Consider the following 20,848-nt stretch of genomic DNA (forward strand, 5'->3'; position numbering starts at 1 on the left):
TCTCTGCAATACATGCACATTTCCCTATGTTTTACCTTAAAAAATAATACAATACTTGTTGATACTGCCAAAAATACAGTGGGCTGCTGACTAAATTGGTGAGCTATCAGCGATTCCTCAGCTGCATTGAAATCTAGGTAGTAGTGTTCTCTGCTGGACTACTTGCGCCTCATCTTTTTTACGAAGATGAGGACAGAGATGTGTTTTTTGTAGTCCAGCAAGAGAAGAGGACTGGACAAGGCTGTTAACACTGTGAGATTTCAGTGCAACAGCGGCACTGTGTTGTCAGAAGTTGGAAGCTCACTCAATTTCTTGCACATTAACGTACTTGTAGCATTTTAAAAACCTGGGGGGAAATGTGTATGTATTGCAGAGATGTACTGAATTATTTTTGCTTAGACTCCCAATTAATGTCTTTTTTTTGTGTTGAAATATGTTCATGCTCGCTCTCTCTCTTCCCCCACCCCGCTTTTCCCGATACCCCCCATCCTAATCTCCTCCCCCTCTTATTTTTTTTCTCTTCTCCCATTCTCTTCCCTTTTTTCCCCCCTTAAATAAAAATCAGGGGTGCACAGAACTCGGCCAGACCCCCTACACCGAAATTACCCACAATGTTCTTCTCATTTTTATTCTAAGTTTACTTCATATAACCTATGCTGGCCTCCGTAGTTCCTTCCGAGAACGAGGGGCACACTCTCAATGTGCAGGAATGGTCCCTGAACTGTCACTCTGGATGGTGCTGCTTGCCATTAACTGTATAATCTATACCATTTGTTCAATTATTTTATACATTTAGTTGCACCTTGCGATGGCTGTTTATTGTACCTATGTTATATACACTTTGCAATGACGCCTTGACGTATCAGATGTGACTTAAGCATTATGTATCCTGTTGCAACTTGTGTGAAGCCTTTATTCTATTGCATATGCTGCATGCCATTAAATAAAAAAAAAATATGACCATGCTGTACTCCACGCCTACTCCAGCTTCCTTCTCGATCCAGCACCACCAGTCTTCTTCAGCCAGAACGACTCACAAGATTTCCTGAAGATTCAGCCTCTCATCCATACCCCCTAGGGGGTGTTTAATCATTCAGGTTGGGGTCACATTGCTCCTTGACTGAGCAGCACTCGCATGTCACTATGTGTTCTGCTTTTTGATTTTGGCATGCGATTGGCAGCAAAGAGCCTATAGTATGGTTATTTTGGGGTAGCTCAACTGCCTCCCAAATAGGTAAGCAAAAAAGGGATACTTGAAATAGCAGATTTGACTAGCGCTCTACTTCAAGTGACTAACCAAAAACCAAGCCAGCAGCTGTGTTACCAGGATGCATTTCTTGTATAATTGCATTTATCTTTATTGACCTTAACTGTTTGAAAGTGTGTGTGCAGTTATTTATGTTATTCATCTTTGAAAGTACGTATTCACTTTGTTTTCATTAATTTAGTGCTGATAATTTTTTCCTTCCACCAGAAAACTTATTCATGCCGATTTTTATGTTTTACACTGAAGTGGTAGCAAAGCTGAAAATACTTGCATTTTTGTCATAGTTGAAGATATCTTTTCGGTTGATTAATGTGAAATCACAAAAAATGCAGCTACAGTCTAATAAAAGAAAAAACGACTTAATCCAGTCAGCTGTAAGAAAATAAAATTGTAGCATTGTTTCCTATAAATCATGACATTGTACGCTTTTTTCTGACTGCCAGAATAGTAGTTTCAACATTTCTTTATCGTACATCACAGAATACAGAGCTGGTTATAATAACTATTTGGGTTATACGGCACCTATAGGTGAATGAACACTGGTAGATCAAGAGGATCAATCAAACAGGAAGTCCTCCCCTATATTACCCCTCCTACACAGTAAGTACCTCAGTTTTCTCACCAGTGTCTGTAAGGTGGTGTACACTGATGTGATACATGTGCTCTTGGAGCATACTTGGAGGTCTGGATGGTTCAATTAAGAATCCGATCTATTAAGAATCGGATCCATTAAAAAATGCTGTCAGCCAAAATGGATGGTACCCAAGCCTCATTGGATAGGAAAGAAGATTCCTAGAGGTTTGCCTGTAATGCAGCCTTATGGCTCTGGACCCTGCAAATTGGAAGCCGGTGCAGTATTTGTTCTAAACAAGGTGTTTTCCTTCAGGGTGCTATACAGGTTCAGGGGAGTGGACCCCAGTTTAAGTCCCTGAAGGTCTTGTATGACAGAGCCCACCGGGTTGGGTGAAGGTTGGACTCCTGTTATGATCAGTGTGCTGCAGCAGGAATGGTAAGGATCTGTCTAGTCTTTCTCCCAGGGGCCTGTTTGATCATGCTCTGTGTTCTTTTTAGGAGTGTTGGGCTGTAGTTTCTCCTCCAGCCACTAGAAGGTGCAGGTTCGCACAGTATGGCCTATTTCTAAATAAACAGGAAGTGGAGGGGCACATTTTTTTACCATGTGGGCTACAGGTTAAACAATACCTCTTGAGACATAACTGCAGCCAATGGATACTAATGAAGTGTGAGAACCTACTATGGGACAACTGTGTGACCATAAAAGTCATGATCATATATTGCATACTTACACCCCGGTATGGGTTTCGGTGCACTTTGAGGAGTTGTGTCTCCAGAATAGTGTGCGTTTGGTCTGCAGGAGCTTACTTTTAAGCTGCTCTGAAGCAGCAAAAAGGCTGCATTGGATGCATATGGGCTTGACTAATATTGCAAAACTAGCATGGGGCCAAGTGCAGTTGGGCAGGTGCAGCATAGTATACATGCTTGCAAACTTGTTGCATAAATACATGTTTGACACAGATGCATGATTTGCATAGGCGCATGTTGTATAAACGCATGCTTGCTTGCATAAACACATGTTTGCATAAGACACGTTTTAAACACATGCTTGCTTCCTGCATAGACACATGTTGACATGTTTGCATAAATGTGTGTTTTTATAGGCACGCACTCGCATTAGTGCATGGGTGCATGTTTGCCTATGCATGCATGTTTGCATCCTTAAGCACAGGTTTGCATAAATGCATACCTATGTACTTGCAAAATACCTGCATGTTTGCATACCTAGGTGCCTACATAAGGCATACCTGAGTACATGCATAATTACATACTTACATACCTACAAGGTTGCATACAAGTAGACCAACGTTGTTTTATGCCTGCATCCTTGGAGGACTGTGTATTGGTTTTGGCTAATATATGTAAAAAAGTGTCTAATGCGCTACTGTGAGTAAACAAAAATATGTAAATAAAGTGAGCATAAGTACAGTCTGGGGCAGCTGTATCTAAAAGTGTTCACCGTCTACGACTCAGAATAAATATAAAAATGTGATAAGCGCTCCAGATAACAATATGCAATAAGTGACCACAACACAAAAGAGATGGTGAATATATAAATAATCAATATATAATAAATAGCCTCCAAAGGCGGCGTGAAATGCAACTGAGTGCAAAGACTCAGAGCAATAAATAGCCAGTGATTCCAATAAATAAACGTGCATCAAGTGCAAAATACAATGTGAAGTTCATGAATAGATTAGATCAAAGTGGTGAAGATTAGGCGTTCTGATGGTGTTGATATAGATAAAACTCTTCTCAATGGTAGAAATGACATCCAAAAACGGTCTTGCTGTGCCCTTACCTTAAAGTGCTATATATATGCATATAGTGCCGATGTCAGCATCTCCATGATGTGGACCTCACTTCTTATCTCTGCTGGTTCCTATTCAAACTGTGTAGCAGTTTTACAGAGATTAAATTGGGGTATTACAGAGATTAAATTGGTGATTATTGGTTCGGAATCTGGAGAAGGTGAAATTCTTCCTTTCAGGAAGTTTGGAAGATAATGACCAATGATGCCAGTTTCTCCAGTTAGTTTGAATTTGGCTACATTTCAGTTGACTTGGTCTCCACAGGACTTTTGGTCAGTATACCTTGCTCTGGATTATTGAACAAATCAGTAGTAGATTTAATCCAACAATGCCTCTACAGTGGTATATATTAACCACCAGGGTGGCACCAGGAGTTGTGTGGCTGAGGAAGGTGAACCACATTACATCTGGGGCAGAATAGAAAGTGCTGTCTCTGTCGCCTGTACATCTTCCAGGTAGAAAAATTACATCCTGAGACTTTTTTTGAGAATCTGCCAAATGTGGAAAACTTTGCATGTGGATCTACCAGATTCCAAGTTCTACAACAAGTTGGACAGATTGTGTCCGGGACAAGAGTCCCACAATAGGGGTAGATGCACTGGTAACACTTAGGGACCAGTTCTCCCTAATTGATGCCTTCCCTCTGTTTCGACTGCTGCCGCATCTTTGCGAAGAATCTGAAAGGGGGTAATCCTGATAATAGTGTTGGCTGAATTAACCCAGGAGGGCTTGGTACACCGACATAGCGAATCATGCGGGGATGCTCCTTGGACCCTTCTAATCCAGATGGACCTAATCGTCTTGGGTCCTGTTATCTCTGCACTATTGAGCACCTGAAAGCTGGCTTCAGGGAGCTTAGATTTTTATGCCTGGAGGAAGCTAGGAAGTGTCACCCGCAGATGTGAGTGGGAATTTCTTTCCCTTCTGCAATCGAGAAAGGAAGGGAGATTGGCCTTCAATACTATTATGGGTCAGATTCGTCCCTATGCATATTTTTCCAGAGGCCATTGTTTCTCACTACTTATTTCATACTTCATAGGGTATATTGCAAACAGTCCCACTGGTCACCCTTGTGGCCCTGGGACTTGAATTTGTGCTTTTCTTTTTATTCCCTAATCCACAGTCGACAGGAGAAAGATCACTGCATACTCTAGAGGAGGTAGTTCAGGAATCCTGGTTGTGCAGCCAGAATGGCCCAGGAAGGGAAGGAGAATTCCAGGTCGACTATTTGGCATTGGATCTGACTGGGGAGAGCTTCTCTACCAGATGTGTGGGCACATCTTGAGCCATCCATCATCAGGCATCAGTGGCTCAGGTTTAGATGACCACTATTTTGGTCTTTTGGTTCATATATTCACAGGGCTTTTTACCTGGTGGATGTCAAAACCATGAAGGATACTGCCTTTGTCCTCAATGTATGTGATGGTGTCTCCCTCCCCTCAATGGTATTGCTTTGGGAAGTCCCAAATAGTTGTTATTTTAACCGGCTATGTGTCCTGTGATGTATGATAAAGAAAATTGGATTTTTCCTACAGATTACCTGTAAAATAATTTTATTGGAGTACATCACAGGACAACAAGGTCCCTCTCATCTTGTCTAGGAAATGTATTGCTTGCTACAAAACTGAGGTACTTCCTGTGTACAGTAGGAGGGGTTATATAGGGGAGGACTTCCTGTTTGATTGATCTAATTGATCTACCAGTGTCCATTCACCTATAGGTGGCATATAACCCAAATAGTTATTATAACTGGCTCTGTGTCCTGTGATACTCCAAGAAAATGATTTTACAACTAAGGTGTAGGAAAAGTAAAACATTTACCATCCTCCCTTTATAAGACCCATTATGGTCATGAGGAATCTAAAGTGACTCAAAATTCCTTCAATCATTCACAACGTGCATCTACTAAACAAGACCCAAAATTCTCGTAACAATTCCAATTTTACAGTTTATCACTATATATCAGTCAAGGATGATTTTTGTTTAGGTGTGTGTTGTTTCTTATTTTTATTTTATTTTATTTATTTTTGTGCAGTATTACAAAGCTGAAATTGAAGCACTACACTCTTCAGGAACCACAGCAGTGATCAAATTTAGTGATTATGGAAATTATGAAGAAGTGCTATTGGACAACATCAAACCTAGACAAGCAGAAGCATGGGTAAATTAATAATGGCTTTACAGTATATGTATGGTAGAATGCTTAAGGATACCCTGAGCTAATACAGTTTAGGATTTTAACAGAAAGAAAATTGTGCTGTTGAATGTATTTAACAAATACAGCTACAGGGGACCAAAAGCATCAAAAGTATAATTTCACTGAAGTCTCCTATCCATCTCACTCCGCACTTATTTACTGTTTTAAAAAAAAAATGCCTTAAGTGACACTTTAAATGGGTTTAAAATAGATTTGTCATCTTCATGAGAGGCAATTGCAATATAAAAACAATAGGCAATATAAAAACTTTTTCAAGGCACTATATATATATATATATATATATATATATATATATATATATATATATATATATATATATATATATATATATATATATATATATATATATATATATAGTGCCTTGAATTTTTTTTTATACCCCTTGAAATTTAGTCATGTTACAACCAAAAACGTGAATGTATTTTATTGGGATTTTATGTGATAGACCAACACAAAGTGGCATATAATTGTGAACTGGAAGAAAAATGATCTTCAACATTTTTTACAAATGAATATGTGAAAAGTGTGGCATGCATTTGTATTCAGCCCCCCTGAGTCAATACTTTGTAGAACCACCTTTTGCTGCAATTACAGCTGCACGTTTTTTTTGGGGATGTCTCTTCCAGCTTTGCACATCTAGAGAGTGACATTTTTGCCCATTCTTCTTTGCAAAATAGCTCAAGCTCAGATTGGATGGAGAGTGTCTGTGAGCAGCAATTTTCAGGTCTTGCCACAGATTCTCAATTGGATCTAGGTCTGGACTTTGACTGGGTCATGCTAACACATAAATATGCTTTGATCTAAACCGTTCCATTGAAGGTCTGACTGTATGCTTATGGTGGTTGTCCTGCTGGAAGGTGAACCTCTGCCCAGGTCAGGGTTTTTGCAGACTGTAACAGGTTTTCTTCTAAGATTGCCATGTACAGTATGTGGCTCCATCCATTTTCCCATTAACGCTGAGCAGCTTCTCTTTCACTGCTGAAGAAAAGCATCCCCACAACATTTCACTGCGGGGAATGGTGTGTTCAGGGTGATGTGCACTGTTAGTTTTACTCCACACATAGCATTTTGATCTCATCTGACCAAAGTTCATTCTTCCACATGGTTTCTGTGTCCTCCACAGGCTTCTTGCAAACTGCAAATGGGACTTCTTATGGCTTACTTTTATCATGCCACTCTTCCATAAAGGCCAGATTTGTGGAGTGCACAACTAATAGTTGTCCTGTGAACAGATTCTCCCATCTGAGCTGTGGATCTCTGCAGCTCCTCCAGAGTTCACATGGGCCTCCTGGCTGCTTCTCTGATTAATGCTCTCCTTGCCCACCCTGTCAGTTTAGGTGGACTGCTATGTCTTTGTAGGTGTGCAGTTGTGACATACTCTTAACTTTTTTGAATGATGGATTGAACTGTTCTCTGTGATATGGTAAAAGCTTTGGGATATTTTTGTATAACCTAACCCTGCTTTAAACTTCTTCACAACTTTATCCCTGACCTGTCTTGTGTGTTCTTTGGCCTTCATGATGTTTGTTCACTAAGATTCTCTAACAAACCTCTGAGGGCTTCACAGTACAGCTGTATTTATGTAATTCAGTTACACACAGGTGTACTCTATCGGAATAAAGGGGGCTGGCACTTTTCAGATATTTGTAAAACATTTTGAAAACTATTTATAATTTTCCTTCCACTTCATAATTACAGATATACAGTACCTTACAAAAGTGAGTACACCCCTGACATTTTTGTAAATATTTTATTTCATCTTTGCATGTGACAACACTGAAGAAATTACACTTTGCAACCATGTAAAGTATTGAGTGTACAGCTTGTATAACAGTGTATGTTTTCAGTCCCCTCAAAATAACTTGACACACATCCATTAATGTCTAAACCGCTGGCAATAAAAGTGAGTACACCCCTACATGAAAATGTTCAAATTGGGCAGTAAAACCTTGGATTGCAAGCACAATTCATTCCAGAAACATGTAATCCAAAGCACTTGTATATCAAAGCAAATTTCCCCATAAGAAATTATGGAAACTCAAATGATTTGTTCCACAACCATTTATTCATAATTCCTTCAGTTTATAGTCCATATAAAGAGATTATAGCAATGTGATAAGTTGTGTAACCATAAAATGTCCATCCACAAATGAAAGCCTCCACAAGGGAATTAGAAGCAAAATCCAGCAGGAGCTATAAAATAGAAGAGAGGCGTGTGTACGCGGCATTAGTGTTGCAATATGGTTACATTTAATGAAGGAACAACATTTAGCAACTCGCATGGTTGATTAAAAGAGGGACAAATATGTATGCAGGCATCCGGGGTAAAGCTGTCCACATAGACCATCCGCCGCACCGCCGGCTCTTACTGCTGTCAGTATGCAATCATGACCGGGATCGTACCCTGCAGTAGAGCGATCTGAAAGCTTTGCTTGAACCGCTCGTGGAGTGCAGCGTGGAAGGGACGATGTTGATGGCGGTGAAGAGGACTGTCTATATGGAGAGCTTTACCCCGGATCCCTGCAAACTTAGATGTGCCTGTTATAATCATCAACCATGTGAGTTATTAAATGCTGTACCTTCATTAACCACTTAAGCCCCGGACCATTATGCAGCTAACGGACCTGGCCCCTTTTTGCATTCGGCACTGCGTTGCTTTAACTGACAATTGCACGGTCGTGCAACGTGGCTCCCAAACAAAATTGGCCTCCTTTTTTTCCCACAAATAGAGCTTTCTTTTGGTGGTATTTGATCACCTCTGTGGTTTTTATTTTTTGCGCTATAAACAAAAATAGAGCAACAATTTAGGAAAAAAAAGCAATATTTTTTACTTTTTGCTATAATAAATATCCCCAAAAAAGATATAAAATTTTATTTTTTTCCTCAGTTTAGGCCGATACGTATTCTTTTATATATTTTTGGTAAAAAAAATCGCAATAAGCGTTTGGTTTGCGCAAAATGTATAGCGTCTACCAAATAAGGGATAGTTTTATTGCATTTTTATTAATAACATGTTTTTCTAGTAATGGCGGCGATCAGCGATTTTTATCATGACTGCAACATTATGGCGGACACATCGAACACTTTTGACACTATTTTGGGCCCATTGTCATTTTTAAAGCGAACAGTGCTATAATAATGCACTGGTTACTGTAAAAATGACACTGGCAGTGAAGGGGTTAACCAGGAGGGGGCACTGTAGGGGTTAAGTGTGCCCTAAGGGAGTGTTCTTACTGTGGGGGGACATGGCTGTGCGTGTGATGTCACTGATCGTCGTTCCCTATGACAGGGAACAGACGATCAGTGTCAATCTCGCTAGGAAGCACGGGGAGAGGTTTGTTTACACTTGCCTCTCCCAGTTCTTCCTCTGTGTGACCCAATCGCGGGACACCGGTGGCGATCGGGTCCGCAGTTCCCGCATGGACGGTCACGGAGCTGAGGACCGGGTCGCTAACAGCTGGGTTCTCAAAGGGGTCGTACATGTACGCCTTTGTGCCCAGCTGTGCCATTCTGCAGGCGTATATCTGCGTGCAGCGGTCCTCAAGCAGTTAAATGTAACAATATTGCTACACTTATAGACGCCTTTCTTCTTTTTATACTCAGTTGTGACGTGTCGCTACTCTTATATCAAGACATCGATTGTATATCAAGTCAAAATGTATTAAAAAATGTTGCTTGTCTTGCAAAACGCTCTCAAACCAAGGTTTTACTGTACATTCAAAGGCCCCTCATTACATTTGTTTTCTAGTCCGGTTCCTCATTGTTGATACCGCAGGATAAAATAAGTAGCACATTTTTCTTAAATTTTGTATGGTTCACTTCTACCATTTGGGAAAATTGTTAACATTGCATAAAATGCCTGTATCATATAAAATTTGCTGTTTAAACAGTAACTACCTTTATGTTTTATTTACTTACCCGCACATTAACTTTGCTGATCAATATTAATTTGTGCCATGGTGTAATCTTAGGAATGTAAATAGAAAAATCAATGTGCCCTAATTTATGTATTTCTCATTTAGTTGCTTGCTATAAGTCACCGTACTGCACAGTTACTCATTCAGTTTTTGCCTTTTCCTAGTTTTCACTTTATCTGTAAGAGTTGTTCTGTAGATAGCCAGGTTGTTGTGTGCCTCATTTGTCACAAACGTCTGGAGGAAAAATTGTCTTATACAGCTTATCAATTTCCAGAAGTAATTTCCATAAGACTGTTCTCAAAGTGGTGTTTAAAATCTAATTGGTGTCTAAATGTTGTAATCAGGTACACTGGATCTACAGCCAGCATGTTTAAACTGATCTTGCGTTCTCTATACATATAAACTGCCCAAACACAAGCAGATGGGGCTGCCTTAGAATTCTTTTTCTCTGCTGCCTTTGGGCCAAGGGCTATAGGCAGTACACTTAATTCCATTCCACACTGAAACTGGCCATACACTGATCAAAATGTGTCTGATTCAACAGGAACTGGAAACATTTTGATTAGATGTGTGGCCACCCTTGTTTGACAGAAGTTGATTATTTGACTTCTGTCAAAGGACCATGTTAGAAATGTTTCCTCGATTAGTGGCTGCAGCCGCTGATCAGCGTTTCTGACAGAAGTGGCTGCTGCTGTCGGAATACAATATGTCTGCGGGAAAAATCCTCCATACACCTCATTTGTGTGGAGGGAGGATTCTCTGGCTGAAAAAAAAGGGGCCGTATGGTCAGCTTAACTATCTTAATAATTACTCTCTTCTTCTTATATGTATGTGTATGGATAAATACTATTAGGGTATGCTTGTGACACTGGTGTGTATTCATATTGTCATCTGCTATTCTGTAGTCTAATACAGAAAAGGAAAATTATGGACCTACTAAATTGTGAAGGTTTCCTCCAAAAGGAGAAATTCAACTTGCAAAGCATATTTTGGTTTAATGTGTATGCTATTATATTATCCTCTATCAAACTTTTCATGTTTCCTTTCTGCTTTTACAAATGTAGCCTGTATTGTTTATTTCAAACAAATTTAATTATATAAATGTATGTGCAGGTCAGAGTAGAATTCCAGGCGTTATTGAACTAGTCTTAAAATGTCCCCCTTTCGCTCTCAACGCCTATGCTGACCTAAAAATGTATATTTACATATATTTATGTATATTTACCTATTCTCAGTCCAGTCAGGTCACCTGATCCCTTTTGTCAGCCAGCAGCCATCGCAGGGGATAGGAGAGAGAGCTCAACAACAGCTGGGAATGCCCTGGTGCCATAACGTCAGCTGTTGTTGGCACTCACTAATCTCCCCTGCAGCCAGATCATGTGACTGGACCAGAGCTGACTGTGAATAGTTAAGTATATACAGTGGAACCTCGGTTCACGAGTAACTCAGTTAACAAGCTTTTTAAAAATAATTCTGGCTCGGTTTACGAGTGTTGTCTCGCAAAATGAGCATAATTCAAGCTAATGAGGCCTGCAGTACTGCATTTGGCCTGAGGTAAGGGGGGGCACCGGAGCCGAACGGCAGGGATAGGTGCCGTTTGGAAACGACTGGAAAGGCCCGAGGATAGTTCGGCTGACCTGGGCAAACCTCGGAAAGGCTCGTGAACTGAGCCTTTTTGAGGTTTACCGAGGTCAGCTGAACTGTCCTCGGGCCTTTCTGGCCATTTCCGGCCATTTCCGAGGCTCTCCAGCGCCCTCTGCCTCTGGCCGCATGCGGTATTGCATGCCATTGAAGTCAATGCGGAACAAATTATTTTCGTTTCCATTTACTTCAATATGTGAGTAATTTGGATTACGAGCATTCTCCTTATGCTCAAAATCCAAGGTTCCATTGTACTGTACATCCTTTTTACACAGGTTAGTCAGCATATAGATGGTGAGGAGGACATTTTTTAGGTTAGTTAGGTTGAGGCTGGAATTCAACTTTAAAGGATGCAATTGCAACTTGAAAAGCAGATAACAGATCCTTGTAAACATAAACATTCTAAACAATACACAACACAACGCATACCCTCTAACAAAACCATATCAACACAGTATATTAATTGCTGGTGGATTGTTTCCATTGTTTTAGAATTTTAAAAAATTGTTGTTTTTTTTTTCTTTACATAATTGTAGGTTGATATTGCTCTAAAGCCAATACACTAAAGCACAATAAAAATCATATATAAACAATAGAATTACATTGTCATTTTTCATCTCAATTTAATCTAGGGCCCTGTTGGCATGCCTCTTATTTTTATTACAACATACTGTTATAAAGGTTATTTTCTCCTGTTTAGGAATATCTGAGATCTGCTATTTCAGTCAGTCTTCATTACTATCAGGTTCTTTTTTTACTTGAATTTATTTCTGAAGTTTATGTCTCTATTTACAGTACATTTCATCCCAAATTAACATTCAATGACTACTATTACTACAGAATCTTATGACCTTGACCTTTAGGCCCCATTCACACCTCAGGGCTTTTATCTTCTGTGTCAGAAATTATCATGCTGATAACAGAGGAACGGAGCAGCAGAAAGACACAGGACTTAGGGCTTTGGGGAGAGATAAGTAAACACTACAGATATACAGTATTTGCCCAAGTCAGATTTTATGAATGGGGTTTACATCCACATAAAGAAAATGCCAGTAAATCAATATATATGCTCAGGTGTGAATGGGAGACATCATAATAATTCTTTAATGTCATCTGTGGCATACAAACATTCAATGTAGTTTAAAAAATGGCTACGACGAGCTTCATCATCACCAACATCAAGTACACTGCACTAATATATATGTAGAAACTAAATGGATATTTAAGTTACACTAAGACTCCTTTCACACTGAAGCGTTTTTACAGCGTTTTAGCGTTAAAAATAGCGCTATTAAAAATCTCATAAAACGCTCTCCATGCATCTCAATGGACCCTTTCACACTGAGTCCTGCAAGCAGCATCTTTGGAGCAGCTTTTGGGCGCTGAAAAAAAAACACCCCTCTCCATTAAAATGAATTGAAAGCGCTGTAAAAACGCCTTACCCTTTCACACTGAGGCGTTGCACTGGCGGGGCGTTGAGAAAAGTCCTGCAAGCAGCAGCTTTTGAGCGCTGAAAAAAAGCTCCAAAAACGCCCCTCTCCATTGAAATGAATTGAAAGCGCTGTAAAAACGCCTTACCCTTTCACACTGAGGCACTGCAAAAACGCCCTAAAACGTTAGGGTCTTAGCGGTGCTTTACCAGCACATTGGGATTGCAGATGAGGCTTCGCTTGAATAATGATTGAATAATGCTCGAATAACGCCCCAGTGTGAAAGGGGCCTAAAATGAAGATTTTACAGTTTGATAAAAAGTTTGAAATAACTGAGTAGACACAGCAATTATTTAATACATTTAAACGATTTAAAAAAAAATCATTCTGTTTTGTAGAAAGTGTAAATTTGAGTCCCTCTCAAATGCATACTTTTTTTCGTTTTTTTGGTCTTTTATCTCAAATGTGTTGCATGTTAGATAGCAAACCAATGATTAAATTGGTATTAAAGCTCAAATAAAACTGTAATATATTGCAGCTTACCAATTATTAGATGTGGATGTATTCATTTTCTTTTTTTAGGCTTTTTCTCCCCCTGTTTTCACCGGGTAATCTGTATTATACAGACACATCTTTGGTTGAATTAGCATAAGAGGCAGATTTGGACAGCAGCGTTGTCAGTCTGGGGGGAGGGGAGTGTTAGAAGTGCTAGCAGATTTAAATACAGTAACAAATTGAAGCTGGATTACAGTTAAAACTAAAATCCATTACAGCAACATTTTTTTTTCTTTCTTTTTGGGATAAAGGTTTTACAGAAATAAATACAATCTGGTCATTTTAAGCACCTCTGCCAGTGTTAAATGATTTGTCTCATCCCTAGAATTGCAAGAGAGCTTTTCTGTTGAAAAACAGACTTAAGCCTCGGACACACGATCAGATTTTCAGACGACCGTTAGTCTGTTTTGTTGCATGCTAGTTTCATGTCGAAAATGAAGAGTTTACTCACCATACGAAAATTCTCGTACGACAAAATACAACTTCAGAAGTGACGTAATGTGTTGAATAGTTTTGTATGCTTTTGTCTTTATTACTGCTTTGGAAGTCCACCCTAACTCTTAAATTCTCCCCTACAATTATTATCTGAGCTAAGTTCAGCCTTATGTCTCAAAATGAAAAAATCCAATTTTTTACCTTTTATTTTTCACTCGGCAGTGCTGTCATATAAATTCAATTCTACTTCCTTCTGAGACTAAAATCAGCCAGTGGGTGTGGTTACTGAAAGCTAGTGTCATCACTTCCGGGGAGGGACACTGTTCTTGTATAGCCAGTGGGTGAATACAGGATGCGAGGAGCTGATCATAGGTTCCTACCCAGTGTTCTCTCATCAGTAAGGATACATTGTACATCCTAATTCATGAGACAATTAAGAAATAAGAAGACCCATCCACACAGGGGGGTGGGAGGCGCCGTGCACATATACAGCATAGCTGTGCACAGGAGAAGTGAGCTGACACGAGAGGGAGCGCAGTTAAAAGTGCTCTGGGGTCTCAGCTAACAGTCTACAGTGATCAGTGTACATTAAAGGAATAGTACAGGCAACCCAATTTGGGCTCAGTTTCCACTAGTTAAATTTGTCATGTGACTTTGGACACTAAGTCCCATGACAAGGCACAGCCCATTGATTTCAATGACACCCATTCCACCCAATCGACAAAAAGGTACCTGTGATTTGATGCAAATTTGATCCAGAGAGTGTAAAGTTGGATCAATGCTGCACTCAGTTGCATCAAAGTCACACTCCAAAGTTGCCCTAGTGCAACTTCAAAGCTGTGCGATTTAGAGTGCAACTTTGAGTGCAGCTTTGATCCAACTTTACACTCTGGATCAAAGTCATGTCAAAAGTTGCAACAAAGTAGCGCATAGATGGGAACATTTGCCTTTGAAATCATTGGGCTGTGACTTGTGTCCAAAGTCTCATGACAAGTCGCACTAGTGGAAATGGAACCTTAAACTCAATGCGCACATGTAGCTCCCTCAGCTGGTTGTGTGCCACACAGTGCCATGCAGAAACAACCACGTGGTTGTGTACTGTAAAAAATCTGCAAGGAGGAGATCTGAGACGGACGGATGGGGGTGGGGCTGGGCAGGTCTAGGCATGTCTGTCTAAAAAGGATAGGAGGGATGGGGAGCGGGGCTGGGCAAGACAGGGGCGGTTAAAATGAACTTGGCAGAAAATTGCATTGTGGATCAGTAAAGTCAATAGGAGATAATTAACTATGCAAAACCATGCTAACAAAAAGACAATGTTTTCAGGAAGTGAGAGACCCCCATGCAGAATTCAGAAATAAGGAAGTAAGGTTGTCCCGGAAGAACAGGAAGAAGCTGATTGGCTTTGAGTAGACTTTCTAAGCTTGGCAATCGGCTATACAGAAAATGAATATTGTCAAAGATAGATATTTTATATATAATTAATAGAAACATTTATTAATAGAAACATTTTTCTTTTTAAATGGACTTCCACTTCATTCAAGATCCGGAATGCTGTAAAGACTAAAAGGCATAACTTAAATTACTTTAGAGTTTAGTGAGAACATAAAAAATGTTTTTCCACTCTTGCCCTTCACAAAAACAACCTTTGGCATCGCTTTTATTCCTATTAGAGTCATAATTTCCTGTGCAGAAATTATACCTGTGCCCAGTGGGTACATCAACATATAAAGAGCATCTGGCATTTACAGATGGCGAAGGAGAAAAAGCCTGTGTGCATACGGAGGAATGTGGCTGTGAACACATGTTCCTGTGTATGTAAGGTATAGGAACCAGTGTCAAACATATGGAACAAAGAATCTTAGCAGACACACACAATCACTTTAAATTGGTGGTGTTCAGATTTGGGATTGTAGTGCTTTAAAACCATAGTACCATACTGCCCTACTAAATATCATAGAATGGCAGTATCTTCATAGCCTAATTGAAGATGTGATAATGTATGTTCTGGAGTTAGATTTTACTTTAATTACTCAAGCACTAGTTTCTTCAATTTCAATGATCACTTAAAGTGTCTTTATTTTTGTGTGATGAGATTAGTTATGTTTTTCTTTTTAAGTAGAAAAGTATACCTCTCAGTCAGATTTAACTTGTTACTATAATTTTACTTAAATGTGTCGCTGCAATATTTTAGGAACATTCTTAAAGTGTGTGCCTATTAATAACAAACAACCTACCATTTCTAATTATATCTTTATTGTTAGCATGAATGGTTTCATAGTTAATTATCTCCTACTGACTTTACTGAGCCACAATGCAATTTTCTGCCAAGATGATGGCAATAAGGCAACCAAGGAACATTATTCCAAGGGATAAAAGGCTAAATATCTATAAAGGCCAGTGTTAGACAAAGCCTATAAACATTAACCTCAACTCATTATCTTCCCAGTATAAAAGATGTGCTCAGTTCCTCATGTGTTATCTTTTGCAAATATCGCTTTAGAAAAATTACTTTCAGTTTAATCTTTTGCATGCGTTTTGCTTTAACAAAACACATATTACTCGTTCTTTGATTTCAATTATTGATCTCCGTAGACTGAGTTTTAAGAAAGATTGCTTATGCCTGCTATATACTTCTGTCACTTATAGTAGAATGTTTTTATATGGTTAGGTTGCTTCAGAAAATTTGCTGAATTCTGAAACCTTGGTATAATCAGTACAGTAGATTGACCAGTTAAAAGGCCTACTGTTAAATGAAAATGGCAGCAAATTTGGAAGCTAACTGCTCCCTAAGGTAAAGTAACTTTCAGTGCTTGTGTACTGAATCGCTAAAGCTTAGTATGATTTTTGTAGATGTTGATAGCAGGTCATGGCACAGGGCAGCCATTACTTTGATAGTAGCATGTTTTAATCATTATTTTTTTCAGGCCATTGGGTATAATTGCATATTCCTTCTGCTGTAACTTCCCACCATACAGCTTCACAAGTATCTGCCTTATGCCAAACTTCTTTATATTCTTTCATCACAAAGAATGTGCTGCATAAAATAACTGTAGTAAAAATGCTAAAGTAGTAATAAACACACAGTGTTTAACAGCTTAACACATTGCACACAATAAAGTAAGCATTCCCCAGTAAACAATTCCTATTCGAGTAGGCAGTTTGCAACTTTCAGTGCTGCTAGCTATTGCTCTTTCGGTGCCACCTCCTTGAACTTCTGGTCTTTAGAGCAAAGAGTTAACAGGGGACAGTGGTGTCTCAAGTCTGTCTGTTAGCTTGGATATAGGGAGAGGGGAGGATATACTGGCTTGGCCATGGGGCTGTGTGTTTCTATTGATGTACATGGTGTTGGGAAACAAAACTCTATTCCCTTCATGCAAGAGTGGCTCCATATGACTCTGCCAAACGAAGGAACCACCCTGAAACAGGAAACCTGAGTCATGGAGGGCAGTCACCCAGAAGGGATTGAGGCACCCTTTGGGGGAGGTGTTGACTAATTCTGTAGCTCAATCCAGTAGGGTGAGTGATAGAGTATACAATGGCAATAGCCTGCATCAGAGTCTGGGTAATAAAACCATGGAGAGCAGAATAGTTAATTCAGGACATAGTGGAATGAGTACAATCTAGTGCACAAGTGTCAAACTGGAGGCCCTCCAGCTGTTGCGAAACTACAAGTCCCATGAAGCATTGCAAGGCTGACAGTTACAAGCATGACTCCCTCAGGCAGAGGCATGATGGGACTTCTAGTTCCACAACAGCTGGAGAGCTAACAGTTTGACACCCCTGATCTAGTGGATGGTTGACCAGGAGTTGACTAGAGAAAAGTCAGCAAGTAGACGACTACATATGGTCTTGTGACTAGTGGCAGTTAGAGAGTTTTGGGGGCCCGATCTGTCTCGGAGGGGACACAGGAGCAGAGAGGAGAGCAGATAGCAGGCTGCTGACGACAGAGACATGTAAACTGACCACGTTGTCTGGTCTCAGCAGCCATGATGCACCGTGGTCAGTTTACAGAGGGATGGGAAGAAACTGCGTGGATTGTAGGGTGTTGTGTCTTAAAGGAGGATCCTTCACCAACTACTACAGAGTTTTAAAGAGGAGAAATGTAAAAGGTCAAAATCAATAGTGGTTTCCCTAATATTACAGCCTGTAGGAAAACATATCTGCCCTGCCATGTCAAATAATTCAAAGCATACAAATTTAGCTATGAGTACTGAAACGCCTCATGAGTTATATGGGATCCATGAATGGCCCAGCCTATCCATGGTCTCTTCAGAGTGCACTGAAGTTGGCCCACCACTAAAACAATAATATCAGCTTGTTGAGTTTTCAGAAAAGACAGTGCAGCTGACCTTTACACTGTCCTTGAGCCCCCGAATGTTCCATGTAGGAAATTTCAGGGAGGCTAAAACAAAGAGTAAGTAATGAAAACAAAATTATGTGACACTCGGATCCTCAGAACTGTAACATCAGGCAATGTAGTAATTGGCAGGTGAAATAATACAAAGTAAGCATTGATCACCCCTGGCAGATGAATAATTATAATAGACCCACCCTACTCTACACCATACCCAATCGTGTAAGTATACAGTATGTCCCAAAAAACTGTAGTTGCAGTAAATAACAATTAAAAAGTGGTTCTGAAGCCGTAAGGTTTTTTACCTTAATGCTTTCTTTCATTCATGTAAAAAGCCATGTCTGGGATCCCCCCTTTATACTTGAGCCTGATCTCGATTTAGTGCTGTACATGAGGGCAGCGGCTCTCTCCACTCTTGTTGACAAAGTAGAAAAATTAGCTGCACACCAACATCTGTCCAACAGGTTTATTGAAAGACTGCCGCCAGTACTATAACAACAAACCAAGGGGTGCCTTGCTTGCTTTTGCAAAACCCAAAGGAAGACTGACCTACCGAACCTCTAAATGGACTACACTCCCACCCCACACAGGTGTAGGGTGGTGTGATCAGCTCTCTCCATGTCTTGATAAGCAAAACACATTCTGAGCAGCAAGATAAGTGCATATGTAAAACCAAAGTGCAAGTGACCGAATTAGAAAACTGACACCATAGAAAAAATAAATGAAAGTATTTGTATGGAGGACACCAAAACACATGCGTCTCATAAAGCGATAATAACAGATCGCAAAGAGACACGTGATATATAGTGTCAACTATCCGTCGGCACAATACAAAAAGGAAATAAACACAAATATACTGTGTGGGGACATGTTAAAACCGCCTCGATTAAATATCAGTGGCAGACCTGAATAAAGTTAGTTTAAGGTTTAGGTCTTTAAAGTTGCGAGCCAAAGTGTTTTTGGGGTGCACAAGTGGCAAAACATTTTTTATCTTAATGCATGGAATAGTGTAAGAGGGGAACTTGGCGCCAAATAATAATTTATAAACAAAACTAATGTATATAGCTGCTCCCCAAAACAATGAAAAAATAAAATGAAAGAACGCTGTGCAATTGGAAAAATAAGTGACAGAGGGCGCTATGTGATTACAATATGTGCCTAATCTTAAAGACCATATAACATGGAATAAAGTGACATGTGCAATAAAAAGCTAATGAGGTAACTACTACCTGCCTGAAAAAATGCTATAAGACTCAAATAAATAAGTTCAGCTATAAAGTGCAACTATAAGGCCGGATTCACACCTATGCGAATTCGTTGTGGCTTAAACCGCATCCAATTTGCATAACATTATAAAATACATTGTTTTCAATGAGGCTGGTTCACATATGTGCGATGCATTCGCACTGCACATTGCCGAAAAAACGTGTGCCTTTTTTAGGCATTGCGGTGCGGCTCAGGTGCGAATTCAGGCCCATTATCTTCTATGGGTACGCATCTAATTTGCAGATGTGTTCATTTCTCTTCAGGATTTGTCTCATTCACCTTAATACACTTCCCCCCTCCCCCTCCCCTCACCCAGGTCTCCACATTTGCATCTAAAACGGAGCTGATCTGCTGAACAGTTCTCTTATCTCTCTGCAGAGATAAGAGAGCTGAAATTCACACCGCACAAGTGTGAATCTGGCCTAAATGTACCAATGTGAAATGATTTCTAAAACAATAATAATAAAACAGTGGTAAAAGTCCATATTATGAATAAATGGTGACTTAACTCTTGATGGCAAAGATGAAATCCTTCACCATTAACATAAAACACCACTAGAAGTGCTAAGATATGAAAACTGCTCACCAGATGGATAGGACCTCTTTAGTTAAAAAGATAGTCTAATGTGCTGTAGGGAAATACTTAGGAACCCTTAGTTAATGAATGAAGTCGCTGTACTGTGTCCTCCTCTCCTGTACTCTTCACCTGTATATGCGGAAGGCGGTCGGCAAGTGGTTAAAAAGCTAAACTCCTTAATTTTTATTTTTTTACCTAAGGTTTCTTTACACATGTGGACCGTTCATTTCATCAGTTAAGTCACATGTTTTCAAAGAATGTATGCCAGCTAGAGTCCTTAAAGTGGATGTAAACCCTCACATATACTCAGTGAAGTGAACAGCCTTAGATGATACACAAGGATGAAACAAATCTCCCTAGGAACAAATCTCAGGAGACAGCCCTATGGGGACACTCGCTGGAGAGGAGGAGCCCCAAACATTTTAGTATATATATATATATATATATATATATATATATATATATATACACACACACACACACACACACACACATTTTTTTTGCAGAGACCCTAGGAAATAAAATGGTGGTCCATACAATTGTTTTACTTCACTCGATATTTGCGCAGCAATTTTTCAAATGTGATTTTTTTGGGGGGAAAAAAACTCACGAATAAACTCATGAATAAAATATAAACAAAAGTCAGCCCAATTTGTATAATGTGAAAGATGATGTTACACCAAGTAAATGGATACCTAACGTGTCATGCTTTAAAATTGTGCACACTCGGGTAATGGCGCCAAACTTTGCTACTTAAAAATCTTCATAGGCTAGGCTTTAAAAATGTTTACAGGTTACCAGTTT

At 39.6% G+C, this 20,848-nt stretch overlaps 1 protein-coding gene across 1 annotated transcript in view; it reads left to right on the plus strand.

Annotated features, from left to right (window-relative positions):
• TDRD3 (tudor domain containing 3) overlaps nt 1-20,848 on the plus strand; it is a 401,075-nt gene that overhangs the window by 365,699 nt on the left and 14,528 nt on the right. Inside the window, exon 12 of the mRNA XM_040341347.1 lies at nt 5,687-5,812. Coding sequence (XP_040197281.1) covers nt 5,687-5,812 — 126 coding nt within the window. The remainder of the gene's footprint in view (nt 1-5,686; nt 5,813-20,848) is intronic.

This window comes from Rana temporaria, chromosome 2 (assembly GCF_905171775.1).
Source record: "Rana temporaria chromosome 2, aRanTem1.1, whole genome shotgun sequence".
NCBI lineage: Eukaryota > Metazoa > Chordata > Amphibia > Anura > Ranidae > Rana > Rana temporaria.